The following is a 12,136-nucleotide window of genomic DNA, read 5'->3' as shown; positions in this document are numbered from 1 at the left end:
TCAATAACATTAAAATCACCGCTTTTCGGCAACAGATTTTTTCAAGTAAAATAAAAGTAGTGAATGCTGAAAATACAATTTTGAGTGGTCTGCAAATAGCGTAATGTAATTAGTAAGTCAATAATACTGAATAAAAACTAGTATTTTATGTAGAGGAATGTCAAAAACATCGAATTTAACAGTTAGATTAGGTTCTTTAGTTACGATTAGACATTTATACACTATACAAGTATCATTGGTTTGGTTCGCCTCAACCTTCGAATATCCTGCGTCTTGCCCAGTAGCTCTATTGTTTCTATATTACTGTGATTTAGTAACCTTATTTCATGTTTTAACTTTTTGGAAATAGATAAGATGGTGACTTTGGAACCCTGTAGCTAACAATTGAAAATACTGAACGTAAAACTTGACAATGTACTAGACTAGGGACTGTCTATTAACACACATCATCACACTGTAATGGATAGGCAGTCAAATTTATCTATGACTGTCTATCTATCTATCTATCTTTTATTTCTTTGTGAGAATAAATTATATGGCTTGGTGAATGGAGGTAAAATGAAATGAGACAGTGGTGTTTACGTTTTGTCACCCTTATTTATTGAAGTTGTATAATAAAGTGGAAAATAGAAATATATAAAACGGACGACAGCGGTGTTACCTGGTGACGAGGCTTGGGCGGTCGATGGTGGCACATCTGAACTGAACTATAGTCAGTGACTCAACGATCGAAAGTACCCTTCATTAACATCCCAAATAAACATCTCAGGGTTGCCAGTTAATCGTTATAGTTTCATAGTTGGCGCTGCTGGTACCCCGCAACATCTAGGATTATGTTTCTGGGTATTTCGTAGACAGTTATTCCACGATTTAAAATTCGACATGCCTCAAAATCGCTACACCTTGACCTTGTAACTTCAGCTTGCGATGACGTTCAAATATTATCTGAGAAATTACATAGGGTCATAGAAACCAATGGATAATATTTCCACAATTAAGTACGTTGTCTATTTTCTTATGCAATGTAAATTTACTGAAAAATCGGCAAACATGAAATGAAATACGAAATAACAAAAGCCAACGTAATATTCATTATGCGTATTACGTTCATTATAATATAAAATGTATAAATTCTTACTGTAATAAATTTCAACAATCACGAATTTAATCTATTTAGCTATACTAAACGACCCAGATTCATTTCAAAGGATCCAAAGAAATAAATGAAGAAATAGACTCATTGTTAAGTTTGACAAATATATAATAAACCATAAAGGCAGTCTTGCAATAGGAATAATACTTTCAATGGTTATGTAAATTATTTAACATATTCCGAAAAACTCAAAATGATGATGAAACTGATTTATTTTCACTTGTTTTAAAAACAATAATCCTATTTTTGCTGCTTTCGGTTATTAGAAATTTCGGTTTCGCATATTAGAAACTGTTATTTTACGGTATTTATGTTTATTAAATATTATTATTAAGCTTTGTCTCCAATTCCATGTCTCTCCAATTTTATGTCATACTGCATATATATTTTATTTTATTTATAAGTCGCAAATCTATTTTAATGAGTGAGTACTGTGAATAATTGTTATTTTTATATTTTTATGTTAATCATAATAGTTGTGAATGTAAAAAAAGTAATACCGGCTTGGTTGGCTCAGTGGTAAAGGCGACAGGACGGTAATCCTACTATTGCGATAGTCGCGGGTTCGAATCCTGCTGGACATGGTCGTAAATTTATGTTTGTGATTGTTTAACATTTTTGATTGTCCTTAGGCAAGATTCCGATTCGACGAGGAAAATTATCTCAGTCACGCCCGGCAGGGTAAGACACGATGTCTTCGGGTTTAGCCAGTCGGTAGACTTAACGCTGAGGGCCGTGGTTCGGAGCCCACCTTAAACTGTAGGTCCAGTCCAGATTTTTTTTTTTTTGGCCTGAAACCGGGTAGGGGAATCCTGTTACGGATACCTCGTCGGGAAGACCCGCAGGAATAAGCGAGTTGGACTGGTTATGTGGAGACTGCCTCTGGGCTACCCACTAAACCCCACCCTATCAGCTGATCCAATGACCCTAACTGATACTTCTTACTGTTAGTAAGGAGGGTGCACGTAACCGGTAACACCGTTAAGAGGCACAAGGGCCAGGCAAGGACGTGGCGTCATTATCACACCACGCAGCTTGCAGTACATGAGTTAATCGCTCGCCGGAGAAGGTCGAGACAATTTGGAGTTAGAGTACGACGGGGTAGTGTCGGCTGTGATAGAATAAGGCTACGAAGAGCCGAATGAGTTATTGGCCTAAAATATCGGCCAGCTCGGTAATACATATATTGTCCGAGAGTCGAATAGTGGAGAAATATCTCGAGTAAGTAAACCTCGGATATAAAATCGTGAACTTTAGGGACGTCTGTTTCTCTATGAATTTTATTGTTTCTGACGAACCAGGGAGCATTGATAATTCTCCCGAGAATTTTGTTTTGAAAGACTTGGAAACGTTCTAACTGGCTAGATGAGACGTATTTTAGATATACACTGGAGCCGTATAGAACGACTGATCGAACCAGCATCTTGTACAGGAGAGATTTTATAGAGAGAGGAAGCCTGCTGGCCCGGTTGATAAGCGGGAACAGCAAATTAACAATACCTTGACCTTTATGGAGGGACTTTTGAATGTGGGAATTCCACCTAAATTTGCGGTCGAAGACTCTTCTGACCATGGGATTTCAGCGTTCTCGATTTTAAGACGCGAAATACTCGGAGCAAAACGCTTCTTGTGGAAGAAGATGGCCTGGGTTTTCTGTGGGTTGACGTGCAACCTCCAGAAATGTAACCACTGGACCGTCTCATCGAGTTGTTTTTGGAGTCTGCTTCGGATGTGCGGTGCTACTCTTGAAGAAGCAAAGTAAGCAGTGTCGTCTGCGTAAAAAGCTGCCTCAACTTGTGGTCTCCTAGGGATATCTGAAAGAAAAATATTAAATAGAACGGGTGCCAGGGAGGAGCCTTGTGGAACTCCTGCGTCGATGGTTTTCCGGCTAGAGAGAATATCTTTAATCTTCACATGGCACGATCGTGCTGACAGAAATGATTTAAAAGCTGTTATCAGGTAGACCTAATCGGATGCATTTCGCCACTAAGCCTTCGTGCCAAACCTTGTCAAAGGCTTTGATTAGGTCTAAGAAGACCGCTACAAGTCTTTCACGTCGGTTAAAAGCACAATTGATTTTTGCGGCCAATCGATGGGGCTGATGAACGTATGAGAATTTGGCGCGGAACCCGAATTGCTCGTCTGGAATGATATTGTTTGTCTTCGTAAAATCCAGTCCAGATAAACTCTCGTTGGTTAAAGGAGACTTTAAAACTTATTTAAAAAAAAAAGTAATGTTTCCGCCCGGGATCGAACCGGGGACCTTCCGCGTGTTAGGCGGATGTGATAACCACTACACCACGGAAACTTAGTTAAATTTAGTTCGAAATCGTGACTCGAACCCCAATTCAGCAAATTGTAAAAATAAATTTTGTTACTTTCACATGTCTCACTGATTAAATATTCTTATTTACGTTTCTTTGAAAATGTAAGGCTTTTCTGTTTTGTTTATCACAATTTATTACCATATTCTTAATCTGAAAATATCTATAATTGCAATTATTAGACTGAATTAAAGTCCGACATAAATAATTTTATTACTAGAAAAATGTATCGAATCAATTTAATTTAATTAGATTCTAACATACATTCAAGAATATCCATTATCATGTTAATAATTTTAGAATAAAGATGAACTAAAATATTTTAAAACTTTTCTCTTTTTCTCCCCCTAGAAACGTTACGATATTTTTAATATTAAGTATTGGTCATTTCATTCTATACATCTTGCCCACTTTTCGGACAATTTATGGATGATATCCCAAAAAAACTGTTTGTCCTTTGAGCAAAACTATTCATTAAGCCATTTTCTAACTTCTTCGAAATTGGCAAAGTACTACCCTACAAGTGCGTGTCCCATTGATGCCAAAAGTTGATAGTTGGACGAGGCAAGGTCTGGAGAGTATCGCGGGAGCGATAATATATCTCATCCAAGTGCTTTCAAGGCTTCCTTGTCCGGTTTTGCTTCATGAGATGCCGCGTTATCGTGTTATAAAATTAGCTGATGCTGATGTGATGGAAAATCGGGAGCCGTTCAGTGTAAAAGCCATTCAGCCATAGAAATATTGTAGACAACTGCTTATACGGTGTAACGGTTAGAGCATTCAGCTAACACGCGGAGGTTGTGGGTTCGATTCCCGGCAGGGACAACAAGTTTTTGTTTTTGTTCTAGTTTGATTACAACATTTCTGGACCCCGGACCTGGAGCTTTCTTTATTTTTTAATTATTGTTTCTTTATTTCTATTTTTTCTCATACGGGCTGCACCTTTACTTGGCCTACACATTGTTATAAAATAACTGCGTTATTTATTTAGAAAATATCTAACTCTAAAAAGAGACAAATAAAATTATCTTAACAAAAAAAATGAACTGACTTCAAAAAATAAATAAGGAACTCAATAAATGGTAAAAAATAATCCAACTTAGATTTTTAACACAAAAAAACGGTTTAAAATAAAATATATTTATAAAAGCATTTAATGGGCTTCGGTAGCATTTATTGAAATCAAACAACACAAGTAATAGACATGGAAAATTAAAATGTAATTTTGAAGCTTCTGTAGGAATGTTTTTATCAGAACACTCACTACTATATTTGGAAAAAAACACTGATTGAATCAAAGTTGTTTATTCTAACTTACGATTGATACATGTGGTCGATGGGAGAATGGACAGGATATTAGGTTAAGGTGAAGGAAGTACAGTAGCGCTGTGGAAGTGGTACTGTTACAGGGGGACGGTGATAAGAAAAGAGAGCGAGACGTCGTCCTGATGGTCTTTTACACCCTGGAACTGCATGGTACCAATCCACCGGCGTTGCCAACCTTTGTAGTTGTTGATGGTGAATTGGTGGTGGCCTAAAGCTTCCATAATTAGCGTCTTTCTACAGAGAGTAACTCAATAGTACTAAAAGGAGAGCTGTTATTTGATGTAGAAAATTTACAACCCATGTAATTTAATGTTTTAATGTAACATAAATATTTGAACTTAAATATATTTGAAACATTAGATAATTTTACAAATATATCGTTGTTATTGTTGTAGTACTCTTAACGTTATAATACCTATAACATTTGGCTATTTTTCTTTGTCTCTCTTAATGCCAACACACGCGTTGTGATATTTTATTGTTATCTTTGAGACTGACAAGCCGTTTCGAAACAGGTCTTTAACCGGTGCATTGGTAATTGCTCGTAAACAGGCAACTAAACATTGCATTAATTTTCGTTTGTTGAACCTCGGAGGTCGGGGTCAAAATGCACTTTATTACCCTCTGCAAAGAACAAGTGCCTTTTTTATCTTAATATAAAACGGGACAAATATGTAAAATATTTTTATATCATTTTATGTCAAACATTTAAATACATTTAAATATATCCTGAAAATAGTTTTATTACTTAGTTATTACATAATTGACTAGAATTCTTTTTAATTGCTAGTTTTCTTTGTGTTGAGCAAAATTATGTAAAAAATTGTAACAACTTATTTATTATATTTATCAATAAAGTTTTCTTCAGTGCGCTTACTAACCTTTTTTACAGAATATTGCATCTGAAAGTTTGTTTCTTATATATTTCAATCCTTTTCCGGTTTCCTTTTAAGATATGCTATGATTACTCAGTTCAAAAGCTTTTAGGTGGATTTTGCTGAGTGTTATTTTGATTTTAATATACTCGAATATAAAAACTTTTATTTATTGGTAAGCTGTTAGCGGTAAGATGCTCCACGTTAATCTCTGATAGTAATAATTAGCATTTGGAACTAACGACTGAAAATGACTATCGACTGTTCAGTTATTGACTACTGTTTACTATCGATTTTCAGTCGCTATTTTCGGTTCGACTGATTTTATTACTTTTTACTAGTGACTGTTTCAGTCGTGTACTTTTAGTTACTATTTTTGGCTCCACTAGTTTCATTCTACTGATTTTTAACATTCTGGCTCTGTCATCCTAGCCGCGACCTTGACAAAAATGTACAAAATTTATGCTTACATATATTTATATGTAATATATATAGTTTCATGATTTTTTTGGGAGTTTAAAATAACAATATATAATATATTAATATAGCAGCATTGTGGAACGATATTTTTCAAGATTGCTAATGTAATAGGACAAAAAGATTAAAATTGTGAATGATAAACAGTAAAATACTTTTGACTGTTTTTATGGCAATAATAGGTAATTTTTTTTATTAACTTTTTGGTTTGGATCTAACTCTCGATTTTTGTTAAAAATTTCCGTTCATTAATAAATAAAACATTTATTTTATTTAAAAAAACTCTGGTAGTTATTGTGCGATCATTTTTAATTATGTAATGGATTAGTTTTTTCTATGATCACGTATATGTTTAATTTTTATTTAGTATTTATGGTTATTGTACATCTTTAGTTTTTAGGTTTTGTTTAAGTTCGATTGTATTATCTATATTTATTATAGTATATTATTTAAAAATAGCAATTAACATATTAAAATAAGATAAAATATTTGTGGGGTATTATTCTATTCCATAGAAAAATTCCATTCCTTTTCACAGATCCACACTACATTCAAATATAAGTAATTCTACTTCCTTTAAAATGAAATTATTAATTGTATATTAATAATATTCAGTAGTTATTTTTTTCCTTCTCTTTTTTAAAGTTAGTACGTGAAGGAATATGTACATCTCCGTCTTGCTTATATTACCGTTGGAAAATATAAGCACATTTAAAATGAACTGCACCAAGCAATTATCTCCATCCTTTCCTCTCTCACATTTTATACAGGAAAGTATTCGTATATCTTCGCCTGACATCACGAATTAAAAAAAAAACAGTCGAATCGTGCATTTAACTGAAAATAGTGATTACTATTTTCAGTCGCTAGTTTTTTGACTATCGACTGTTTTGCGATTATCGACTGTCGATAGTCGCAAAACGTTATGTTATTATATTACGTATAACGTCGCGATAGTTCCCAACGCTAGTGGCAGACATTTCTCTTATACTTTGGATATCAGTTCTCTTCTATAACTATAATTTCTTAATATTACTCCGAAAATATCCGGAATAGCATTACTATATTAATTACTATATTAGTATTACTAAATTTAATTACGTAACTAAACCTAGTTACGAATTAGTTACTGAACTACAGAACAGTACAAATAGAAAGATAAAAAATAGATAGAGCTTTTCCTTGAGTTGGTGGATTGCCTAGTGAACTGCCATATATGTCAAAATTTAAGACCATAATAAGATACATAGGAGGACCATAAAAGAATTATTAATTTTTCACAAAAAATGTAAAAGATTCGCAGTGTTCAGTAGCGTCCATGGCAATATTTAGACAATTTGTGTAAAAGGTCAGATATTTTTTTAAAGATTTAATAAGCTCTTTAAACTGTCACCTGAAATAAAGGGGGAGTTAGTTCCAAACAGATTTAGTTACAAAATATATTAGTTGTCAGAAAGCATCACAATAGATGAGATGCAAATAATTCAAAACCGTGCAATTCATGTCTTAGAGGTAAATTACAAAAGACTTGAAATTATGCCTAGGGGTAACAGGAGTAGTAATTCTAACAAATAAGGTGACGATTTTCTTGTTTTTGTGAATAAGGACAGTGATGAACTTATGGTTAAAGTTAATCAGCTTCTTAAACGATAAAAGCAAAAAGCTTACCATTCTTTAAAGCTATCCTAGTATAAAAAATGTGATCATACAATATAAAACAAAGTTGTGCTCATCAGGACCTGTGGAAAATTACAAGTTTATACAGCAGGTTTTATTCATTTAAAAATCTAGTGTTCATGAAAGGATATTCACTGATTAGTAAGCTCGACTGGATTAGTTCTAATCTATTTACATAACCTAGCACCTGCCTATTTTGTAATTTACATTTTTTACTTTAGATAAAAATAGTTAAAGTACTGTATTTTGTATTTTCTATTATTATTTTATTATAATTAACGCAAATCATGGATTTTGTCAAGCTCCGATTGTAGTAGTAACTTCTATATATTGAATGGAAATTGTATATAAAACGAAATCTATATGATATTTGTGTTTAATGTTATATAGGTTATTTTAGTTTAATTCACGAGACAACTTGGAATAATTCCATCAGTTCACATTTTCATATCGATAATTTTTTGTAGGTGTGACGGCTCCGCATGGCACGCGGTGTCGCCCAACCGCAATACCCCTGCGCCCTGCGCTCCATCACCGCCCGCCATGGTCAAAACGTTCCAAGCCTATTTGCCACAGTGCCATCGCACTTACTCGTGCATCCATTGCCGAGCCCATTTGGCGAATCACGATGAACTTATATCGAAGGTGAGTTATCATGAACGAAGACTTCAAAAAATATACCGCTACTCACTGGTAATATTTATAATATTTAGACTCATAGCATATTTTATAAATAAAGTAGTTATTCTTAAATTCTTTTTTTTATGTTTATATAACACATGGACTGAAAAGGGCCTAACAAAGAAAACGCGTTTTGTTGTAACAAAAAAGCAAAATTGGCTTTATTCATCAATGTAATCTCCATCAAGAGCCACACGATAATTCCAGCGCCGGTCTAATTTTTCAATACCACTTTTGTAAAACTATTTATCTTTTACCTTAAAATAGGCTTGTCATCAGTTGCTACCGGCACATAACAGGTCGATTGAAAAGGCCCCGACTTACCATAGTAAAACAAATTTTTTTGGCAAAATTTGTTTTTTTTATTGAACATAATTCCCTTCAAGGGCGATACATTGATTATAGCGACCCTCCAACTTTTCGATACCATTTTTGTAGTACGATTTGTCCTTTGCTTCAAAATAGTCCTCAGTTTCATTTTTTCCCAGTGAGCATTCTTTTGCGATCTGAAAACAGGAAATAGTCACTGGGGGCCAGATCTGAAGAATATGGTGGATGAGGAAGCATTTCGAAGCCCCATTTATTGATTTTGGCCGTCGTTTTCACTGACTTGCGGCACGGTGCATTGTCTTGGTGAAGCAGCACTTTCTTTTTCTTCAAATACAACCGTTTTTCGGCGATTTCGTTTAAACGGTCCAATAACGCTATGTAATAGTCGCTGTTGATGATCCTTCCTTTTTCAAGATAGTCAATGAACATTATTCCATGAGCATCCCAAAATACCATAACCAAGACGCCATAACCTTTCCAGCCGACTGTTGCGTTTTCCCACGCTTTGGACCGGGTTCATCGTGTGCAATCCACTCGGATGACTGTGGATTGGACTTCGGAGTAAAATGATGGAGTCATTTTTCATCAATTGTCACATATCGACGCAAAAACTCCGGTTTAATTACGCTTGACCATCTTCAAACACTGCTCCGAATCATCAACTCTTCGTTGATATTGGTCAAAATTGAGCTCGCGCAGCACCCACTTTGCACAGAGCTTTCTCATACCCAAATATTCGTGAATGATATGATGTACACGTTCAATTGATATCTTTAGAGTGTCTGCTATTTCATTCAATTTCAATCTATGGTCATTCAAAATCATTTTGTGGATTTTTTTTATGTTTTCGTCGGTAACAACCTCTTTTGGACGTCCACTGCCTTTACCGTCTTCGGTGCTCATTTCACCGCGCCTAAACTTAGCATACCAATCAATACCATCAAGTTTTTGCTTCAACTGTATTTTTTCTTTTCAAGAAGCAATATTTTGTCAACACGCGAAATTCCTTTTTATCCATTTTTTTTTCACAAAAACAAAAGTTGCTTCACTCAAAACGCTATAATTCACAAACTAATAATCCGACAGCTGTCAAGTTTATATACGCATCTTTTGAGGATTAGTGCTAACTAAAAACATATGGATTTAGTTCTAGTAGCGCCATCTATGTGTCAGGTCGCTGACTTTTCAGTTTGCCTGTTATTTAACCTAATGCGAATCATTCTAAGTGTGTTAAATAACGCCATTACTTTCTTACAAAAATAACGGATTCCTTTTTTAAATACATCTATTACAAATATATGTGTAAGTTGTCGATATAATTGTTTGCGATACATTGTTGGAGTAAAATATTGACAAATGTTCTTGAGATCACATTAGATCCCTAAATAGTTTCACTATATCTATAAATTGTAATACTGTAATATTAAATATAAAGCCGGCTTGGTTGGTGCAATGATAAAGGCGACAGGATGGTCCTCCAACTGTTGCGAGTTCGAATCCTGGGGCATGATCGTAAAATGTATGTTTGTGATTGTTTAATATTCGTGATTGTCCTCGGCAAGAATGCAAAATCCAACAAGGAAATTGATCCTAGTCACACCAGAAACCAGGCTGATAAGTGTGTAAGCAAGATGGTTCGGAGCCCACGTTAATATATTAATATATATATATATATATATATATATATATTACAGAGAGTCATATATTATAGAGAGTCATCATGAAATCGGTTACTTTGTATTTGGAGTCCCGATTCTAAATGGAAAAACGAACACTTAGAAATGTGTTGTAGTGACGGTCAAGCTCCTATTATTGAACCGTACCCTGAACCTTTGAATTATCTCCTTACCCATCAGGTTGTTTCAGGCGATAGCTTATATTGATGAAGAATGATCCTTCGTTCTTCGTATTTCACAAAACACTTGAAGCTAGTGAAAAAATAGTTGTGTACTATTCAGAATTCACCAACATATGTTGCTCTAACGGCACGATTGTTGCATGTCTATTTATTTCGTAGAAGCAGGCATTTGTTTCGAAGTGCTTCGCACAGTGATCACTTTTCTCGAATTTAGCTCTTCTTTCGGGACTTTTATTATTACTCTTAGTAATTCCACAATCTGCCCAAATGGCAATAATCTTTTGACGTTTAAGTGAATACTTATTTTGTTAACAAGTCCATGCATTTGTTCAATTATTCCATGCTTATTGCGAAACCCAAATTGGTGTTCTGGAATGATGTGGAATCCAACGTAAACAAATATTTTCACAGCTAAATGTTTATGCACTTATCTTATCGATTCTTGTCATACTAATACCTAAGGATGGCTCCGACTTTCGCGCATAGCATCAATGTTTTCTGGTAGAACCACTGGTATACCAACGTTTCACAATGGCTAACAAGCATTCATTGCTCGAAAGTGTTCACGGGTTCACTCTATTTTTTCATTAAATCAAGACTTTCAAGTAACTGTAAATAACACAAATTGTGGTCAAATGACAAGACGTTCTAAAGAAAGTTAAGGATATAAACGTGAAATTTCCGGAAACGTCAGAATGGACCCTAACCTACTTCCAGAGCGGTTATCTGCGAACATGTTTTAAAAATACGAGAAGAGAAGAAAGCAGGAAAGGCAATGAGAAAGCAGTATAAAAATTGTTATTTGCAAAAATAAGAAAATGCACTATTTATGTATGCAGTACATGTCCTGGATATCCTGGTTACTATTTATACTGCGCAAAAATTAGTCATAACAGACCTCTTATGATTTATCTGAATAGGGCTTTTGCTTATTTGTGAGTTTTAGTGAAAATTTGAATTAGCTTATGGTCATTCATTTATTTCTATTGCTGACATTCCAACAACAAAAGAAACACTTCTTGGAACCTTTGCTGATGACACAGTTATTATGGCAAAAGATATATCTCTGCCTAGGGCAATAGAAAAAGTGCAAGTGGCAGTCAACAAAATCTACAAATGGACAAAAGATTGGAAAATTCAACTTAATAGCTCCAAATCTGTCCACGTTAATTTTGCATTAAGGCGAAATAATAAAAACTTAATTATATCACTCAATGGATACCCGATTCCTCAAGCAGAATCAGCAAAATACCTTGGAATCCATCTTGACGGTAGACTAAATTGGAAGCATCACGTTAGACAAAAATCAAAACACATTAGCCCAACTTGATCTAAAATCAAAGAGGTTGATCTATAATACAATTATAAAGCCAATTTGGACCTATGGGGTGCAAATATGAGGTTGCACTAAATATTCAAATCAGTTAGTCATACA

The 12,136-nt window shown here is 34.5% G+C and overlaps 1 protein-coding gene and 1 non-coding gene across 4 annotated transcripts in view; one reads left to right on the top strand and one right to left on the bottom strand.

Moving 5' to 3' along the window:
* Positions 1–12,136, top strand: part of Ypel (Yippee-like) — a 229,224-nt gene that overhangs the window by 181,931 nt on the left and 35,157 nt on the right. For all 3 annotated transcript variants that reach the window (XM_076393843.1, XM_076393842.1, XM_076393841.1), the window contains exon 3: positions 8,300–8,477. In XM_076393843.1, the coding sequence (XP_076249958.1) occupies positions 8,300–8,477 (178 nt within the window). The remainder of the gene's footprint in view (positions 1–8,299; positions 8,478–12,136) is intronic.
* On the bottom strand, positions 3,389–3,461 carry TRNAV-AAC (transfer RNA valine (anticodon AAC)). The gene has a single exon. It is a non-coding gene; the product is annotated as a tRNA-Val (tRNA).

The sequence above is a fragment of the Rhynchophorus ferrugineus genome, unplaced genomic scaffold (assembly GCF_030347505.1).
Source record: "Rhynchophorus ferrugineus isolate W39M unplaced genomic scaffold, kcgeb_rfMv2 rfM1, whole genome shotgun sequence".
In the NCBI taxonomy this organism is placed as follows: domain Eukaryota; kingdom Metazoa; phylum Arthropoda; class Insecta; order Coleoptera; family Curculionidae; genus Rhynchophorus; species Rhynchophorus ferrugineus.
Note: the sequence above shows the minus strand (reverse complement) of the source record. Positions and strands in the feature narration are given on the sequence as shown.